General features: G+C 37.9%; 1 protein-coding gene across 1 annotated transcript in view; it reads left to right on the top strand.

Annotated features, from left to right (window-relative positions):
- NLK (nemo like kinase) overlaps positions 1-21692 on the top strand; it is a 163840-nt gene that overhangs the window by 121304 nt on the left and 20844 nt on the right. Inside the window, exons 4-7 of the mRNA XM_032845389.1 lie at positions 11045-11151; positions 12605-12690; positions 17399-17608; positions 20925-21026. Of these exons, the coding sequence (XP_032701280.1) occupies positions 11045-11151; positions 12605-12690; positions 17399-17608; positions 20925-21026 (505 nt within the window). The remainder of the gene's footprint in view (positions 1-11044; positions 11152-12604; positions 12691-17398; positions 17609-20924; positions 21027-21692) is intronic.

The following is a 21692-nucleotide window of genomic DNA, read 5'->3' as shown; positions in this document are numbered from 1 at the left end:
CATGTATTATAGTATTGAATTTCTGATTTTTGTTTGAAAACTGATTTTGCAACAGTGCAAGTAATGGCATTCTCATGAATTTCATTTTCTCTGTCAATGGTAAACAAAGTGAAGGAAGTTACATGGAAAAGAACAGACTGCAGAATCATTACAACCCAGGTTTGAATCCAAGCTCTGTGTTTACAGCTTAAGCTCTCCCAGCCTCTGTGTCCCCATCTCTTAAATAAAGATAGTTTCAAATTAGGCATCTTAAGAATTGAATGAGGTGACATTCAAAATGGCACAAAGAAGCTTCAACAAAAAGTTAGGTTCCTTTCTCCTTTTCTTCTCCTCATAGCACATAATTAAAAGTAAGTCCAGGGCGCCTGGCTGACTCAGTCAGTGAGAATGCAACTCTTGATCTCGGGGTTGTAAATTCAAGCTCCATGTTGGGTGTAGAGATTACTTAAAAATAAAATCTTTTTTAAAAAAAGTAATAATTCAGCTTTTCTTTATTTCAAAGTAATCTGCATACTGTGATGATACTTGGATAAGAAATGGGAATACTAGCAGTCAGGCTTCTAGGGAAAACAGGTAGAGAATGCACTAGACCAGAAACTGGGAAACCAAAGGTAATAATAGCTTTTTTCGGACTGGGAATGTGACCCGGGATAAATCACATAACCTCCCTGGCCTGGGTTTGTTTCTATTAAGTGATATCCCCCAGTGACTAACAATATTTGAGAAAACATCAAAAGCACTGTTTTCTACCCTGTTAAAAATAAGTTTCTAAAATGTCAACATTAGCAAGAATAACAGATTGGCAACAAAAAGGTCTTTAAAACGTGGAACAACAAAAGGTCTTTAAAATGTGGAAACACTGTTGTTTGTCTTGGGCACTTGGGGCATCAGGAATGTCCCTCCCCCCCCCCAATTTAATTGTTAATTTGCATCGCTCATATTTCTGAAGCAAATCAGTACATTTAGAAATCCATATTTCGTGGAGCTACTTAACTAATTGCTGCAATCAGCAACAATTTATTTTATAATAGGGCTGTTCAGATCACTCTGAGATTGGTATACCGTGCAGTGTTTTTTATTATCATATTTTTAATGATGAGATTTAATAGGGGAAAATGGTTAATCTGTTAATACTCTCCTGAAAATCCTAACTTTAATCCTATATTTGCTCTTTCCCAAAGGTAACTTAAACGACCATAGCAAAGTCATTGACCCAGTGGGTACACCAGCTGTTGGAGAGGCTGTCCCATTTAGAAGGACCTAGAGAGAGAAAGCATACCCTGTTTTCCCTCTTATTTGGAGACCCTCATTAAATTACTCAGAAACAATAATCAGATAGCTGCTGTTCAAGTTAATGGCACCTTTGAGTCCCTGTCAAGAGAGCTTTATTTAATGCGCAACAGACCTGGAGTGATGCAGGTGCTTTTTCGGGCCCTCATTTAATTTAAGCTGCTTTAGTTGGCATGGCAACTAGTTGAGACATCTGGGAGACATTATGCTGGGGATTGAGACTTCAGAGGATTTTTGCTGGAGCAAAGCAGAAACCTTATCATAAAGTGGTGTGTGTTGCTTCTAAATTTCTGAAACTGTATTGTTCAATCTTCAAATTCAGGAATTGTATTATACAGAGAAATCAAGTTTTTAAAGGTTGGCTTGTTCGTTGGCTTGTTTTCTATGAAGAAAAAACTCCTTTATTTGTGGAGTGAAATATGTATTTCCCCTAAAGAATTTACTTTGCTAAACGAAAACTTGATAAAACTTATTCTCTGCAGAGTCATCATTTTAATCGCTCTCTAAAAATAATACATTTAAAATCTTTCAGTCTTTTGTGTTTAAAATATTTTAGAGGCAGTGGCTCAGTTGGCTAAGCATCTGCCTTCAGCTCAGGTCATGATCCCAGGGTCCTGGGATCAAGTCCCACATCAGTCTCATTGTGGAGCCTGCTTCTCCCTCTGCCCTCCCCCTGCTCATGCTCTCCTACTTTCTCTCTGTCTCTGTCTCTCTCTCTCTCTGACAAGTAAATAAATAAAACCTCTAAGAAATAATAAACATTAAAAAATAATATTTTAGAGGAGAAGAAAGCCCCTCTGCACACAGGTAATAAACAAAATGGTAAAGGTAGACAGGAGCTCTATGAGGTTTTACCCTAGACTTTCTGGTTAATTTAAGAGTTTATCAACCTACCCCATTCACATTTTTTTTTCATTTGTATTAAGCTTTTTATTTTAATTCCAATGTAGGTAACTTACCATGCTATTAGTTTCAGGTGTACAATGTAGCCATTCAACAGTTCTCCACATCCCTCAGTGCTCTATCTCATTCTCTTGTAAGTCAGCTTATCGTCTTAAGCAAAAGTATAAAAGTAGCACTCTCCTTTCTTAAGTAGTATAACGGGCGATTGAACAAAAGGTTTTTCAGGTACACAGATCCTGAAGACAGTGACATGGTAATCTAGTCATTTGTGTTTAGCAGGGGGAATACATGATGGTTTATATTTTATAAGAAATTATACACGTATGTATGTGGTCTTAGTAGAGAAGAATTGACTTTATCATGTGAAATCATACTTTATATTCATTTTTAGTGCCTTGCTTTTCTTTTTTTTTTTTTTTATATTTTGTTTATTTATTTGACAGAGAGAGAGAGAGAGATCACAAGTAGGCAGAGAGGCAGGCAGAGAGATGGGGGGAAGCAGACTCCCCACCGAGCAGAGAGCTGATGTGGGGCTCGATCCCAGGACCCTGAGACCATGACCTGAGCCAAAGGCAGAGGCTTAACCCATTGAGCCACCGAAGCGCCCCTTTGCTTTTCATTTTGATACCTGATATACTTTTCTCTGTGTTAGGGTTGAACCATATGAAATTATTATTTTTCTTGGTCAGTAATGGTCTAGTATTGTCAGTTCAAATCCAATAGATCTAGAGTGAACAACACCCTGATCTGGAAATAATATGTTTCATAATGCTAAATGAAATGTAAGAATTTTTTTCTGAGATGAGTAATTATTTATAAAATATCTGGTTATAGAACCTACCCATTCCAGCCAGCCAATGTTTTCCTTTTCCCCTTTCTTTGAAAATGTAGTCTCTGTTAGAAGAAAGCATATGACATTATTTCATACTTTACTCGGTTTTTGGCTTCTATGTCGTTTACTCCCTTTATAAGTCAAAGCAAGATTTTTCAAGTGCCAGCAATATGAATTCAACCCAATAACTTGAAAATTAAGATGTTTTCTCTCTACTACTTGCATGCATACCAACTGTCACTACTAACAGTAAAGATTTTGGCATCACAACTTGGCTGCCTGTTTTGTAGATATGAAAGGCAGAATAGAATATAACCTGCTCTTCACTTCCATGCAAGAAATTTTCAATCCTTACAGGAACAAAAAGTTACCAGACTCAGCAGACATGACTGACATGTGTCATACTGTCTTCAGGATTTTTTTTTTTCCTGAGTAAAATCTCAAGTTAACAACACTTAATAGAGTGGTGGCAGCTGTAAAGTTTTTCTGTTTTTGTTGTAGTTGTTTATGTATAATGTTTCTGGTTTTGGTCCCTTGAGATTTTGGAACCAACTCAAGAATATTGGGACTTTTGGTTAAGGCTTAATGGTATAAGTAGAAGTTTTTTCCTGTCTCTATGATTAGATTTTCTAGTGGGTGGAAATGATGAAATAGAGAAAACAAAGATTTCCTAGTGGGGAAGAAATTTTTTAAGTATATACAAGAGGGAAATAGTAAGATTCAGATCTTCTTTTTCTGTCTTGCAGAAGACTAAATCTTTATTCCCTAAGCCAGCAGAGCTGAGCTGTGGTGTCTTTGGCCCCTTCCCCAACTCATACAGAACCCTGGCAATGCCTTCTAAGACAGAAGTTTGGAAGGCTCTTCTCCAGAGAAATGGATTTACCCAAGAGAAAGGATCTATAGATGATTGAGGATCCCTCATGAAATGAAACTATAAAACTCCGTCTCACAAAGCTACATTACAGTCACACAGTAATAACCTAAACGACCAGTGACAGGGATTGCTTAAGTCATGACATATTCCAAAAAATGGAATACTATTTAAGCACTTAAAATTATGTAAAAGAACTATATATCATGGAAAGTATTCACAAGTTACTTTAAACGAAAAAAGGTATATGTCATACATTCTACTTCAGCACCGTAATTCCACTTAAAGGAATGTGTGAGAAAATAATCAGATTCACCTAAAAGATACGGGTAGATAGAGATATATGATGTTTATCTCAGGTTTATTTAAAGTTAAAGTCAGAAATAACTTGGATTTTCAACGATGATAGATTGGTTAAATGAATTCTATTTGTACATTAGAACACTCTAAGGTCATAAGAATTCTACTATATTAGAATAATAACAGGAGAAAATCCCTATATTTTATTAAGTTAAGAAGACCGGCAGCAACACCATGTATATGTTATAATTCCAATTTCAAATATACATATATATAAATAAATATATATGTACAATATTTTCACAAAGATGTAAGTTCATTCAAAGAGCTAGGATTCTGGGTAGTTTTTCTTTTCCTTGGTTTTTTTTTTTTTTTGTATTTCCCTAGTTTTCTATAGTGGAAGTTGTTTTTGTTTTTTGGTTTTGTTTTTTGGTTTTTTGGTTTTTTTTTAACTTTTTTGGAAATTTTCAAAAATACAAAAAAGTAGAGACAATAGTGTAATAACTGTCACATTTACCCAACACAGATTTAACAATTATTCATCATTTTTCCAATCTCATCTCCTCCCTTTTATTAAGGGTCTAGAAAAGGAAGGCTGGAGTTATTTTAAACAAGATCCCAAACATCAAATTATTTTACCTACAAATATTTAAATATGCATTTCTAACTATTAAGGACTTTAAAAAACTTAACCATTATGTCATTATCACATCTAATAAAATTATCTAATTTCTTACTGTTCCTGATTTCCTCAAAGATCTCATTTTAAATCAGGTTTGTTTGAATCAGGTTCTAAACAAAGTCCATATATTGCATTTGGTTATTACATCTTTTGAGACTCAATTATCCCAAACATTCCTACTTCCTCTTCCCCTCCTATCCCCCTTTTTTTGGTTATTTATTTGTTGGAGAATTTTTCCTGAAGAGTGTTCCACATTATGTTTAGCGGATTACTTCTTCATGGTGTCTTGTTCTTTTATTCCCCATATTTCTAGTAAACTGGTCATTGGAGCTAGAGCCTTGATTATATTGAGGTTTGTTTTGGGGGTTTTTGTTTTGTTGTTTTTGTTATTTTGAGAGAGGCTTCACGGGGTAGGGGGAGGGACAGAGGGAGAAAGAATATTAAGCAGGTTCCATGCCCAGCACAGAGCCCAAAATGGGGCTCAACATGGGACTTGATCTCGCAACACTGAGATCATGACCCAAGCCGAAATCAAGAGTCAGGCGCCTAACCAACTGAGCCACCCAGGCACCCCTATATTGAGGTTTTTTAAAGACATGAATATTTTCTGGCAGTGGTGTGAATGTCACAAAGACATAATACCGCAAATTAAGTGTAGCTGGGGTTGAGTGGTAGACTGAGGTGATGCTGATCAGTTTCCCTTTCAAATGGTTTTAGCAGCCATTGATAATTGGTGCTTGTATCCATGATGTCATAGAGGTTGAAAAATGGCAATTTTTTTTTACTCATGTAGTATCGCTTCTGCATTGATTAGCTGAAAGTCTTCTATAAGAAACACAGTGAACATTCAGTATATTTTATTACAGCTTTTAAAATGATAACTCACAAAAAGAAGGGAAGATAAAATCCAGCCATTGAAACAATCTTAAACATAGTCAAGTCCAGTTTTACTACTGTGTAAACTTAGGTTACTTTAGCCTTCTGTTAGCCTCAATTTCCTCATCTATAATTGGGAATACTACCATCTCCTTGCAGGAATGCCATGAAAATCAGATGAGGTGATATATTTAAAATACTTAGTAGAGTACCTAGTGGGTACTCCATATGTGTGTGTGTGTGTGTGTGTGTGTGTGTGTGTGTGTACATACACATACTGTATATATAGTTCATTTACCCAACAGTTGTTTATAGGAGACTTAACTGTGCAGACATGTGTGTCTGAGAATTTGGGAAAGACTGTGAACAAAACAGACAAAAACACTTGCCCTCTTGGGGCAGGGTTGGGAAGACAGATAAACAGTAAACATAACAAGTAAATTATATAGGGTAAGTACTAAAGGAAAAGAGACAAAGTAGAGCTGTGCAGGTGGGTAGCTATTGTATAAAGCATGCAAGATGCAGTATTAGAATGGTCCAGGTAGGCCTCCTTCAAAAGATATGGTTTGAACAAAAACACAAAGGAGGTGAAAGAGTTATCCATGGTATCTGGGAAAGCCCATTCCAGGCAGAGGGAACTGCTAGAGCAAAGGCCTAAGGTCAGAGTGTGTCTAGCATGTTTAGAAAAGAGCAAAATAGCAGAAATGATAGTAGAGAAGGTCAGAGAAGTAAGGAGGACAGACCATTTATGGCCCTGTTAAGGACATTTTAATGACTTTGGCTTTGACTCTAAATGAAATGGGAAACTTCTGCAGAAGAGTGACATAATCTGGCTTTCATTTAAGAAAGTGTCCTGTGAAATGTAGCCAAGAAAATAAGATGAGCTGATGAATGGAAAGAGCCAAAGATAAACATGTACTAAAGCAAATACGGCAAAATGTTAAGTGTAGAATCTAAGGGGTGGCTGTATATATGTGGGTGATCACTATTTAATTTCTTCAACTTTTCCATGTGTTTAAAAATTTTTATAAGAAGAAATTTTAAGTGGGGCGCCTGGGAGGCTCCGTGGGTTAAAGCCTCTGCCTTAGACTCGGATCATGATCCCAGAGTCCTGGGATTGAGCCCTGCATCTGGCTCTCTGCTCAGCGGGGACCCTGCTTCTCCGCATCCCCCACGCCTGCCCCTCTGCCTACTTGTGATCTCTGTCAAATAAATAAAATCTTAAAAAAAGAAGAAGAAATTTTAAGCTATTAAGAAAAAATCTAAATCTAATCCTGGTAATAATATCATAATTTAACTGATATGTATTGTTTTATAGAATGAGTCTAACATGTCACTGAAGACTCTCCTTAGGAAATTCTACATGTAAAATCCCATTTTCTCACTAACCTTCATTACGGAGTAGAATGTAATTCTTTGGAAAGAATCTGATTAATAAAACCTAGAATAAAAGTAACTTCAGGGACGCCTGGGTGGCTCAGTTGGTTAAGCGGCTGCCTTCGGCTCAGGTCATGATCCCAGAGTCCTGGGATCGAGTCCCACATCGGGCTCCTTGCTCAGCAGGGAGCCTGCTTCTCGCTCTGCCTCTGCCTGACACTCTATCTGCCTGTGCTCACTCTCACGCGCTTGCTCTCTCTCTCTCTCTCTCTCTGACAAAAAAATAAAATCTTAAAAAAAAAAAAGTAACTTCAGAATATGAAAACATTAAAATTACATATATATAATATATGATATAAAATGGAGTGTATTTCTTATATATTTTGTATATATTATATAATAGAGTAACTGTCAATATATAGACAATTAGAAATAAAAGCATCAAAATTTATTCTGGCTTGTGTGTCTTAGAAATCTAAAGGTCTTGGGCCAAGGGAGGTGACAGTGGACATGATAAGAAGTAGTCTAATTCTGTGGCTAAATTTTGAAAGAGCCAACAGGATTTTCTGATGGATTAGAGGTAGAATAAGAAAAAGAGAAATCTAGGATGACTCCAAGGTTTGCAGCTTGTGGTATGAGCAGCTTGCTGGAAAAATAGGTTTGCTCTAACAAAGCTTACGACTAAAATAAATGATTTGGTGGGGGGATAGAGAATACATGTTTGGACAGTTTGGGACAGTTTGGGAGATGTCAGTTAGACATCCAGAGGAGATGATAAGTAGACAGTTTGATAAACAAGGCTGGACTTAAGGAAACAAGATTAACTAGAGATATAAAGTAGGGAGTCACCTGCATGTATATTGTTTAAAGTCTTGGGATTGGATCCAGTTTCCCAAGAAAATGAGTGTGCAAAGACAAGAGAACCAAACCCTGAGGCATTTCAACATTAAATGATTGGAGAAGGGAAACAACAAAGAATTGAGAACAACCAGTGAGAGAAAAGAAAAGCCGACAGTTGGGTGTTCTAGAAGCCATTTGAAGAAAATGTCTCAAGGGCATTTTGACTGTGTGTCGAGTGTTACCAGTTATTAATTCTCCTCCCTACTCTCAAGTTGTTACCACTTGCTTTTGCTAAAATGTTAAATTACAAGAGTTTTTAAATCATTCTGCCCAGATAATGACCACTTGTTGTAAGAGTCTTTAAAGCTCATAAAGGTAAAATCCAAAGCCTAACAGCACTTTTTAAAAATTTAAGTTTTGAAGGCAGACTCCTTCTCATCTTTATTTTTATATTCCTAGTATTTACCCTTACAGTGAGCATATAAGTGCTAAAATAGGAGACCTGGGACCGTTCATTTATAGTTCATGCTAAGCACACTAAGACTACATCAGCCCCTTAAGATGGTCTGTCTTCTAGGACTAGCTGTGGGACAATACTGATACTGTGTTTTACAGGCTGTCAGATGGGTTGTCCTTTCAGAAGATTCCATAAGGGCGCCTGGGTGGCTCAGTGGGTTAAGCCTCTGTCTACAGCTCAGGTCATGATCTCAGGGTCCTGGGATCGAGTCCCACATCGGGCTCTCTGCTCAGCAGGGAGCCTGCTTCCTCCTCTCTCTCTCTCTGCCTGCCTCTCTGCCTACTTGTGATCTCTCTCTGTCAAATAAATAAATAAAATCTTTAAAAAAAAAAAAGGAAGAAGATTCCATAATACCGCCCTGGAAGAAGAAAGTTAGGATCTGAAGAGCTAAGGAAGAAAGCAGAATAACTCTGCAGCCCAGTAACAGCTCTGCTTTATTGTTGCTGTTTTGCCTTTCCCTGCTTTCAGTTGTACAGGGCTAGGGGAGTTTTAGTGTTTTAACTCAGAATGTGAAACTGACTTTCTCCGTGTCCAAAGAATTTGAAACCTGGTAGGAATCTCCTGAAATCAAGGGTACTCTCCCCTTGTCTTAAGGAAGGTTAAATTTAAATTATAAAATTCACCCAAACTTGTAATGAGTCCTTAACTGTGTACAGGGTAAGACATGAGTTTGCCCTATTTTAAATATAGCAAAAGAGTTACCTTCACAAGAGTTCTGAATTCCACCTCTTCATTGCTCCCTGGGCTCCATCCATCCAGCCTTTGATCATCTGCAATGTGTTGTTTGAACAAAACCCTGAGGGTATTAAAGTACAAAGCATAGGAAGCTTCAAACTTAATAAAGGAGCCATAAATGTAAAAAAAAAAAAAGTTAAAGAATTAAGATTGTGGGTAGATTTGGATTTTAACTAATCATTTTGCACATTTCTAGGATTTCTAGGAGTACTATTCTTTGTAAAGTAACTTACACCACTGTTGATGGGTAGGTTGTCATCCTTTCCATGGGTGCCATGGTGGCCTAGAGTGAGACACCCACTACCCCTCTCTTGTTTGGATTCAAAGGAAGCTCCAGTAACACGTTTGAATAGACCCGAGACTATTTGGTCTTCACATTCTTCCTGGCCTGGCTGTCATTTAAAACGTTTATCCTTGGGGCTGCTGGGTGGCGCAGTTGGCTAAGCGTCTGCCTTTGGGCTCAGGTCGTGATCTCAGGGTCCTGGGATCGAGCCCTACATTGGGCTCCCTGCTCAGCTGGGAGCCTGCTTCTCCCTCACCCTCTGTTGCTCCCCCTGCTTGTGTTCTCTTGCTCGTGCTGTCTTTCCCTTTCCAATAAATAAAATCTGTAAAAAATAAGTTAAAATGTTTATTATATTTGAGAAGATATTTGCCAATGACATATCCAATAAAGGGTTATTTTCCAATATACAAAGAACTTACGCAACTGAACCCCCCCACCACCAAAATATCGGTTAAAAATAGGCAGAAAACAGATATTTCTCCAAAGACATACAGACGGTCAACAGACACATGAAAAGATTCTCAACATCTCTTGTCATCAGGGAAATGCAAATCAAAACTACAATGAGATGTCAGCTCATACCTATCAGAATGGCTAAAATCAACAACGCCAGAAACAATAGGTGTTGGCATGCATGTGGAGAGAAAAGAGCCCTGGTGCATTGTTGGTGGAAACACCAGTATAGCCACTGTGGAAAACAGTATAGAGGTTCCTCAAAAAAAAATAAATAAATAAAACTGCCTTAGGATCCCATAATCTCACTACTGGGTATTTACTCCCAAAATACAAAAACACTAATTCAAAAGGATATGTGCACCCCTATGTTTATTGCAGCATTATTTACAACAGTCAAATTGTGGAAGTAACCCAAGTGTCCACTGATAGATGAATAGATAAAGAATATGTGGTATGTAGATACACAATAGAGTATCAAGAGGAATGAAATCTTGCCATTTGCAGCAACTGTGGATGGATCTAGAGAGTATAATGCTAAACAAAACAAATCAGTTGGAGAAAGACAAATGCCAGATGATTTCACTCATCTGCGGAATTTAAGAAACAAAACAGACGAACAAAGGGAAAAACCAGACTCTTAACTAGAAAACAAATACCAGAGAGAGGGTGATTGGGATCGGTGAAGAGGGATTAAGAGTACATTTATCGGGATGAGCACTGAGTACTGTATAGAATTGTTGAGTCACTGTATTGTACACCTGAAACTAATAGAACACTACATTAACTACATTGGAATTAAAAACTTAATTTTAAAAGTGTTTATCCTTATTTTTTCTTTTATAATACTGATTATAGAGACAGTTTATCTCTGTTGACTTTGAATAGTGAATTCTTTAATTTTGGCCTTTTTTTTTTTAAATTTTGTGAGGGCTGGAATTTTTACTTCTGTCATGCTGTCTAGAAGCTTTTTTTCCCTAAGCTTTTTCCAGCTTTAAGAATGGAAGTTTTTCTTTACACCTACTGCCTACTTTGGGGGATTGGGAGCTGAATTCTCGGAATTCTCCTTAACTTAAAACTTCAAGATACGTTGTCACAGAATTGATGCAGAGTGACCTACATAAAATTATCGTCTCTCCTCAACCACTCAGCTCAGATCATGTCAAAGTTTTTCTTTATCAGATTTTGCGAGGTAAGCTTTTCTTTGTGAAGAAAACTGTAGTGTCACTGTATAAAGTGAAATGTTTTGCTTTTCATTTGAACTTTAATCTGACCTTCCAAGGCTTCTTTCTTCCCTAACGATTTTTTTCTTTTGACCAAGGTATTTTAAAAATCTCTACACTTGACGTTAAATAAGAAGCTTTTAAGGGTGGCCAAATGGTTCGTATTTCCATGGATGAAAGAGAAAGGCCTAATTCATTACTCAGTTGAGTAGGTTAATGTAGGGAAGGTAAATAAGCAGGATGGTTTGTGGAACCCCGTGGTCTGTCACAAAGTTGCCTCTAAACAGGAATATGCGGTGATTCCATTGAAAAATAACTGTTCCCTTCCCTGTGGATGACGTTTATTCTTCAAGTTTTGTCAGTGTTGGTTGATATACCTGAGTACAACTCTAAAAAAACCAAAATGACTCTTAAAAGCCAAAGGATCGAGGAGGCTGAGAAACAGTCAGCTAGGTGATTCTCCAGATTCTCATTAGAGAGCGCCAACTTGAGGGAGAGGCAGTGTGAGCCGACATTCCTGGAGCTGCCTCTGGCCATCAGGTTTGTCCTTTGGAATTTTGCTGTTACAAATGGAGAATTGTTTAAAGCTGAAACAGCTTTCTTACCTAGTAAAATATTCTCCCTCAGCTCCCACACCAGAATTCAGAGATTCAGGTATTCTTTATGGAGATTAAAAAGCATCTGCCAACAGAATGAAAACACACACAAAGTATTAAAACTAGGATGTTCACTCTCCATAGATTTGTTGCTATTCTATGGCAGAACAAAGATATTGGATATTGGATTTTTTTTTTACCTTGTAAAATACATATATATATATATATATATATATATATATATATATATATATATATATAATTTGTTGTTTTATTCAGAAGACTCAGCCTTGAAGCTGTGACCTTTTTCTAAAAGCAGTGCTAAAGTCCGTCTTAAGATGTGGAAAAAATAGTTGAAAGTAATTAACTATCCCTCTTGAATATCAGTGATGGGGAGTACTACTGACAAACCTGGGCAGGTCACTGAATTTTGTCTGATCAGTGAAAATCTGCCCTGGGAAGGGCTCCCTGGTGGGTAATGAGGATTTGTGGGAGCTGGCTCAGAATCATAGGTTGAGCGTACCAATAGCCAAGCTCCAGTAGCCCCCCACACATAGGAGCAATCCAAGAATATTGGTATGGTCAACTTTTAATTCCAGCGCCTGAAAAACTTATCTGTAGGTTGTGTAAACCTTTGATAACACTTTATTTTACAAAATTACAGTTTTTTGAGGTAGGACTAAGTCAAGCTTTTAATAATGTTTATTATGTCATTATTTAAAGAACAACCTTAAATCCTGTATTCTCTGTTACTGTGGTTTTTCCCAGATCGTTGGTTGAGTGAAAAGAATTAAATATCTGTAATTAAATCCATTTGTTATTTCAGGTTTGAAATATCTCCATTCAGCTGGCATTTTACATCGAGACATTAAGCCAGGGAATCTCCTTGTGAACAGCAACTGTGTTCTAAAGGTAGCTTTTCAGTTTCTTTAAATATCTGAGAAAAATTCAGAATGTCAAGGCAGGTTTAAGAACAATGTGTCTTTGTGAAAGAGTTAAAGTTATTTTCATCACTTTACCAAAAATTAAAGAACTGAGTTTTCTCTAGCAATATCACTAGTCATGGCCATAGTAACTGATTTGTCATCTTGACTCATGATTTCTTCATGATAGTTTGCATATGTTTTGGAAACACTGAAATTGGATTTACAGTGTGACCAGGAAGAAGATAGAGGAGGTAATTTCTTTTTAGATTGTTCTATTGCTAAAGAAAGTGTGTATTTAAAGAATTATTTCAAGACTAGTAAGTTATTTATATGAGAATGAAGTATAGCTTTTATAAAGACTGTGTTTTGGGGGGCACTTGGTTGGCTCAATTGGTTAAGCAACTGCCTTCAGCTCAGGTCATGATCTGGAGTCCCAGGATCGAGTCCCACATCGGGCCCCCTGCTCATCAGGGAGTCCGCTTCTCCCGCTGACCTTTCTCCTCTCATGTTCTCTCTCTCTCTCATTCTCTCTCTCTCACATGAATAAATAAAATCTTAAGAAAAAATAAAAAAAGACTGTTTTTGCACAGCTAACATTTCTATGCCATGTGTGACAGGTAGCTAAGTAGGGAAGTGAAAACACTGAAAAGTGAAAATACTAGGGGCACTCAGGTGGCTCAGTTGGTTAGGCACCTGCCTTTAGCTCAAGTAATGCTCCAGAAGTCCTGGGATCAAGCCCCATGTCAGGCTCCCTGCTTAGCAGAGAATCTGCTTCTCCCTCTGCCCCTCACCCTGTTCATGCTCTCTCTTGCTTGCTCTCTCAAATAAATAAAATCTTTATTGAAAAAAAAGTTAAAAATAATATGCCAGAAAAGGGTCAAATATATTTGACTATATAGTAGCCAATTCTGCTATTCCTTCTAAAGGGGAATTGATTACAGGATTTAATGACAGTAGTAGCCCCAAAATTTCAAGCCATCAATTTCAATTTTACTTTCCCCTAGTATCTCTACCTACCCTCCACCTGTTGTTTCTTGTTAGAGTGGCTCACAAATCGCAAAATCCACATTTTGCATTTCCCTGCCTCTAATAGATGTATTAGCAGAACTCCTAGTGAGAGGCCCACCATATTTTCTCCATCATAGAAATTAGAGATAAGGGCCTTCCTAGAGTTGTGTCCTCTCTGTGTAAGCAAATTTAAATTCTGTTTTATGAGTGGCTACAATATTACATGGTGCTTCAGTCTACAGTAAATATTCTTCTTAACATTCCAACTGATAATATTTGAAAAAGAAAACTTTCTGTTTTTTGTTTTAATAAAAAAATAAAGTTTATTTATACTTAAGTTTAAATAAATAAAGATTTGTTTATTTGGAAGAAAGAAGGTGCACAATGGGGAGGGGCAGAGAGAGAGGGAGAGAGAGTTCCAAGCGGACTCCATGCTGAGCACAGAGCACAATGCAGGGCTTGACCTCACTGAGATCATGACCTAAACCGAATACAAGAGTCAGATTCTTTAACCTACTGTGCCACCCAGGCACCCCAGGAAAACTGGCTTTTAGATGTTGCCTGCTTTATAAGTTATCAAGATGTCATTGTTACTTAGCTTGATGGCAGTTAAACTAAATATTAAAAGCAAGTATATAAATGAATATCATTTTATATTTTAAAAGCTTTCTTTAAACTCTGGGCCAATTTTCTTTAAAAGCTGGTATGTTGGGACACCTGGGTGGCTCAGTAGGTTAAGCCTCCAACCTGAGCGTGCCTACAGCTCAGGTCATGATCCTAGCTTCCTGGGATTGAGTCCCACATCGGGCTCCTTGCTCAGCGTGAGCATGCTTCCCTCTCTGCCTCTGCCTGCCAGTGTGCCTGCTTGCACACGCACGCACGCGCTCGCTCGCTCTCTCTCTGACAAATAAATAAATAAAAATCTTTTGAAAAAAAAACTGGTATGTTAATACTGTGGAAAAAAACTCCCTTCATTATATCCTTGAAGAACTGTTTCTGATGTAACTCTAGAAAGATTTTTTTAAAAAAAACTACCTTTCAGGGGCGCCTGGGTGGCTTACTCGGTTAAGCATCTGCCTTCAGCTCAGGTCATGATCTCAGGGCCCTGGTACAGGCTTCCTACTCAGCAGGGAGTCTGCTTCTCCCTCTCCCTTGCCCCCACTCATGCTCTCTCTTCTTTCTCTCAAATAAAATCTTAAAAAAAAAAAAAAAAAAAAGCTATCTTTCATATTTTCCCTGAAAACAACTAGTATTGTAGTTCAGTCTCTTTCCACAGAGAAATGAATTGTTCCCAGTGTCCACTAAAGTAAACATTCCTTCTATAGGTCATTGAGTTTATTTCCCCGCTACCTTTCCACTTTTTAAAGAGAGTTGCGGGGCACCTGGGTGGCTTAGTGGGTTAAAGCCTCTGCCTTCTGCTCAGGTCATGATCCCAGAGTCCTGGGATCGAGACCCGCATCGGGCTCTCTGCTCGGCAGGGAGCCTGCTCCCCTTCCTCTCTGTGCCTGCCTCTCTGCCTACCTGTGGTCTCTGTCAAATAAATAAATAAAATCTTAAAAAAATGAAATAAAGAGAGTTGCACCCTATCCCCATAACCCTAATTTAATTTTAAAAACAAATTATTTTAAACCTTAGGAATTCTTTATTCTGTTCAGACCAAATCAGTTTTATGACGGCTTAAGCCAGTTTCTTCTTATTTTGGTTTCTGGTTGGAGAACTTCACAAAGCATTGTGTTTAGAACCTGTTTTGTTTGGTGCCATTACCTGCTTGAGGTCCATTTTTCAGATAATCTCTTATGGTATTATAACTTCTAGCTACATGGACAAGTAACTAGAGGAATATGTCATTAATGAATAAACAACAAAAAGATCAGGATAAACTGAAATTGTGCCCCACTCCTTTGACTTGTCTTAGCAGCCTACTTTTAAGTCCCAAAATGGAGTTCCAAGCTACAGACACTGATTATCTTCTCAAATGTACAAATTCATCAAAAATAACTATGATAAAGCATTTCTTTTAAATTAGTATCCTTTCATATTCTGAATATATTTTGTTTCCTATTAAGCACAAAATGGATAATTTTGTTGGAAATCTCATTATCTTTTTGGTTATCTGATCATATAAGCTTCTTACTTTGGGTTTAGCTTGTCTTCCAGATAAATTGCCAAAAATGACTCCAGACAGACTGGTCTTTTTAACAAAGGACTTGCTTTATAACAGAAAACATTTCCTGTCCGGTGGGTGGTTGCTTGTTTTTTCTTGTTTTGTTTTTTGTTTTTTTACTATAAATACAATAAAGATAGAGGAAAATGGATTTAAATTCTTTGGTTTTTGTTTTGTTTTAAAAGATACCCTAAAACATCATGGCCAAGGAAGAGAGTTTTTTAAATATGTGTTATTTGAACACTAGCCTTTGGGAGAATTTGATAAGCAACTTAGAGTTTTGGGGTTGGTTTGTTTTGTTTTGTTTTTCGTTTCTGGTATGGTTCTCAAACATTTTTTAAAGCTGCCAGACCCTTTTTTTCAAATAAAATCTTATGCTGCAACCTCAACTTAGAAAACAGTGTTAGTTCATCACTTATAATATTGACTCATGAAGTTGATCAGTGAGGATGCTGGAGTTTGGAAAGCCGTTACTCTCTTATCTTAACCTCAGTGCTTCCACATTTTTTTTTTTGGTGGCCCAGTATTAAGAAAATCTAATTTTCTTAATATGAGAAATTCCTGAAAATAAGCAGAAGTTGCTGGTGGTGCTGCTGCTGTCTGCCAACAGCTCACCTTGCAACCTCAGCATCCTTTTCAATGAAACCGAAATAACAAGAAAAGATTTATTCCCAGGTCTGCATATAAATTAACCAATCGTTCTCATTTACTATTGTGTTACTGGGCTCTAGCATACTACCCAAACCATAAGAGGCATTCAGTTAAATACTTACAGCACAAAGAAATGAGTGAAACTAGTAACATTGGTATTCTACAGTGTAGTACATTTTGACATATGTATTTGAGTGTGAGTAGTATTTTAAATAGATAGGTACATGGGAAGTTGAGGACTCAGTTTGAAACCCATAGATGTAAAGAAATTTTACTATGTGTATTCCATAAAGATGGTGAACATAGCTCAGGAGGTCTTTAAGATAGGCCCCCCTTTTTTTCCCTATAATTCCTTGATAAGCCTTGAAAATACATAGTTTGGTTTCTACATTAAACCTAGAAATATGCATTGAGCTGTCTTTTTGCTTTGCTTATCAGTTAAAAAGATGAGCGAGAAGAATTTTTTTTTTTAAGATTTTATTTATTTGACATGGAGAGAGCACAAGCAGGGGGAGTGGCAGGCAGAGGGAGAGAGAGAAGCAGGCTCCCTTGCAGAGCAGGGAGCCCAATGCAGGATTCTATCCAGGACCCCAGGATCATGACCTGAGCCAAAGGCAATCGCTGAACCAACTGAGCCACCCATTTTAAGATATATCATTTTATGTAGAAATAAGGAAGTTTGAGACTTTTTTCCTCTTTTACAAATAAGAGCAAATCATATATTGACACAAATAACAATACCTGTGTGATTGAAAACTTTTCAATGTTCAGAGATATATCAAGATTCTGATTTTTTGCTTATTGTGTTTTACTTTGTATATCTGTAAATATATTTGTCTCTTACAATATTTTGATAATCTTTTCTATTTAGATTTGTGATTTTGGATTGGCCAGAGTGGAGGAATTAGATGAATCCCGTCATATGACTCAGGAAGTTGTTACTCAGTATTATCGGGCTCCGGAAATCCTGATGGGCAGTCGTCATTACAGCAATGCTATTGACATCTGGTCTGTCGGATGTATCTTTGCAGAACTACTAGGACGAAGAATACTGTTTCAGGCACAAAGTCCCATTCAGCAGGTATGATTTTACTTTAGGCTTTAGTAGCTTTCAATTCTATTACAGATTTAAAGGAAAAACTGTCTTGCACACGTGTCTTGGGCTTATTCGTTGTACTGTCTAAATTGCTTTCGCCAAATTGAGGTTCACTTAAAATTCAGAAAGTTGGAAGCTGAAGATGACAGAGAGATTCATTCTGTAACTTACGAACCTATTAGAGGGAGTGTTGACTTTATCACATGCACGGATGCATAGCAGCTGACTGCTGTAACAATTTGCAGAGGTGTGATCTTCTGTAGTTAGAGGGCCTCTGTTCTTTCTGACTGAATGGGTCAGACCTGAAAATGTATTTGATGGCTTCATGTACTTACACTTTGTGCTTAGAATATAAATTGTGAGGGTTGATTTCCTTAAATCTGAACATTTAAGAACATTTCTAACCTTTATTTTGGAGCTAACGTATTTAAATATGGCAGAGAACAATAGAAGCTTATTAAAACGTAGCTTTAGGAAACCATTTGTGATACTTTATCTGCCCTAAGAGTGAATTTGTTACCCTCCATGTTTTCTTGGGATAATTCCTAAGTACTTTTTTATCCATAAATCTTAGCAATAGTGTTTGCATGAGAATAACGTAACAATGATGTGCTTAGTCTTCAGAATCAAATTGGTGGGTTCAAATCCTAGCTCTGACACTTACTATCTATTAATTCTTGGGCAGATTAAACCATTCTGAGGATTGTTGTGCAGATTAAAAGTAATAGGCTGAAAATGAGGCCTGGCACATAGTGAGCTCTCAACAAGTGTTAGTGGCTGTGAAAGTGATGCCAGGATGCTCGGGATGCAACGGTAAATAAGACAAAGTTAGTTCTCGCCTTTGTGCAACTTTCACATGAGACAGAAAATAAATAAGTACACGAATAAATATAAAGCTAAGTAATGATAAATTCTGTGAAGAAAAATTAAACCAGGTTAGGGATAGGAAATGATGCTAGGGCAAAGCAGTGCTAAAGGATTCTCTGAAAGGATGACGTTTGAAGAGTGGCTCAAGTGAAATGAGGGAGCGAGATACTGGGTAAGTTCCAGGAAAAGGACAACCAACATAATTCAGCTCCTGAGGCAGGAACAAATGTAGCCCGTTGGAGGGATGGCATGATCCAGGGAGAAATCGTAGGAGACCAGGTCAGAGAGAGAGAGAGCGAGCCTGACCATGGTGACTGGATAAGGACTTTGGATTTTATTCTGTCCAAACTGTAATGGAAAGCTGTATGAAGGTTTTTGTTTTTGTTTTTTTGAAGATTTTATTTATTTATTTGACACAGAGAGAGAGAGAGATCACAAGTAGACCGAGAGGCAGGCAGAGAGAGAGGAGGAAGCAAGCTCCCTGCTGAGCAGAGAGCCCGACGCAGGCCTCGATCCCAGGACCCTGAGACCATGACCTAAGCTGAAGGCAGAGGCTTAACCCACTGAGCCACCCAGGCGCCACTGTATGAAGGTTTTGAGCAAGGGAGTGTTATGACTTGATTGATCACATTTTTAAAAATCACCCTGACTACTGTGTATCTTTGTAAATAATACCTGCACTTGACCCAAAATGGAGTAATTTCTTTTATGCTCTTCTAGAAAAGAATTAACTGATACATTAGAAACTGTATCTGCTATGATCAGCATTTGAAATTATTTCTCTGCTATACATTCAGTCTATTTTTATCAAGTTTACATCTTAAAAATTGATCCTGATGATAAAAAATTATCATATATAGTAATAATGTTGGGTACTATTGACAGTACCCACTTTACTATTTGTTTTTTTTAGTAAGTAGATTTTAATGGACTACCTGTAAGACCCATCATGTCTGGACATGAGACATGTCTACCTTACAGTAAAGCTTAAATAGGGGCACCTGGTTGGCTCAGTGGTTTGAGCTTCTGCCTTCAGCTCGGGTCATGATCTCAGGGTCCTGGGATTGAGCCCCACATCGGGCTCTCTGCTTGGAGGGGAGCCTGCTTCCCCCTCTCTCTCTCTGCCTGCTTCTCTGCCTACTTGTGATCTCTGTCTGTCAAATAAATACAATCTTTAAAGAGAAAAAAAGAAAAAGAAAAGTTTAATAAAAGTTAAGGGGTTGTTCGGGACACCTGGGTGGCTCAGTCAGTTGAGCATCTGACTTGACTTCAGCTTATGATCTCAGGGTTGTGGGATCAGCCCCACATCGTGCTTAAGATTCTCCATCTCCCTCCCACCATGTGTGTGTATGTATGCACACACGTGCACACGCACGCAAGTGTATGTTCTCTCTCAAGTAAATTTTTTTTTTTAAGATTTATTTATTTATTTGACAGAGAGACAGCAAGAGAGGGAACACAAGCTGGGGGAGTGGGAGAGGGAGAAGCAGGCTTCTTCTGAGCAGGGAGCCCGATGTGGGACTCAATCCCAGGATCCTGGGATCATGACCTGAGCCGAAGGCAGAGGCTTTAACCCACTGAGCCACCCAGGCACCCTAAACTTCATAGTTTTGATAAGTGCAGAAAATAGGGCTTTATATCTGGCAATCCCAGTACAAGGGAAAGAAGTATTCTGTAGGTAAGAATTTCCCATCCTGGAGGAATCTGAATGACATGTTATTGCTAATTAGGTTATGAAGTTAGAACAGTTTTCACACCACAGAAAATTGTGAAGGTGGTTTCCTATCTACCAAGACTTGAGAAGACCATTTTCTGTCATGCTCAGCTGACTAAGGTGGTCTTATGCAGTGTTACAGTTTTTTCTAAGAACCACCATTTTCTGCCAGTGTAAGAGATTTCTAGAATAACTAGAATGTAAATGATGTGTACAGGCCCAAACATCAATAGCTTAGCTTTCATTTCAGATGTAAAAGTTCTGAGTATTTACTGAGTCACAGCTGTCTGATTTATGGATTAACTCCTTGATGAGCCTAAATCCATTCGAAGCATCAGAATCCATTCATTAACTGTTTGAAAAGAAGACTCATTAGCCATGTGCAAAAGAGCAGTTCACCCCGCAAGGATCATAGATACTGTCTTATCAAGACCCAGGGCAGGTACATGCAGATTCCTATTACTATAGCCTTAGAATGCCCTGCTTGCCAAAACGTATTTTATTTCTATCCTATGGGTTCCTAATAAAAACATTTTTCTGGCTTTTTTAATAGTCCAGAAAGTGAAAGTAGGGGCTCCTATCAGTTAATCTGGAACTTACCTTAAAGACTTGTTTTCTCCCTACATTTTGTCCTCGTCTCTAAGGGCAGTGATTTAAGAGTAATGGAAAGTTGTTTCCATGAGCTCTTACTATCTGTCTGTATTTCATGTTTCCTTGCAGCTGGATTTGATCACGGATCTTTTGGGCACACCATCGCTGGAAGCAATGAGGACGGCTTGTGAAGGCGCTAAGGCGCACATACTCAGGGGCCCTCATAAACAGGTAAATGAGAGGGCGGGGCCTATAGTTGGTAACCACCTGGGCAGGACTTCTCTTCCAACAGAATAATGACTTGAGACTTTTTAAACAAAAACATGACTTACAGGTTTTATTTATTTTTTTAGGTCACAGTGATAAATAAGAAATTGCTAAATATTTGTCAACCCAAATAAAATATCATCATTCCCAATGCCGTGGGAGAGAGTAAATACTTCTGTAGCACTGTTGCTAAGAAATGACTCCTGGCATTTTGTCTCCTGGTCTCTGATGTGTCTGGGAAAAGTTACTGGGGTGGAGCTTTCACTTCAGTGCCATGTATATCAAGATGTCTTTTCTGAATACTGAGCCAAAATACCTGGTTTCTCTTATTCCAGCCGGGAGTATGAGGCTGATTCTATTGCACGCTTACCACTCACACAGAACCATGTTTGAATGCTTGTAGAAAGGAAGTATGAAGAAGAGATTGCCAGATTTGCACTGATCAATATTGCTTGTAACCAGATAAGTCACTGCTGAGAAAGACAAGAAGATGGCTTTTATCTCCACATAAGCAGCATTTTTAAGGAGAACTTTTCCTAATCTACTTTGGACAGAACAGCTTACTGATGTGAAGAGTGAGCAAGGGAAATAGTTTTCCTAGGAACAGCAAACTGAAACAGAAAGAAGGCT

This window comes from Lontra canadensis, unplaced genomic scaffold (genome assembly GCF_010015895.1).
Source record: "Lontra canadensis isolate GAN:19392208 unplaced genomic scaffold, GSC_riverotter_1.0 scaffold163, whole genome shotgun sequence".
NCBI lineage: Eukaryota > Metazoa > Chordata > Mammalia > Carnivora > Mustelidae > Lontra > Lontra canadensis.
The sequence above is the reverse complement of the archived record's forward strand: the minus strand, read 5'-3'. Positions and strand labels throughout refer to the sequence as shown.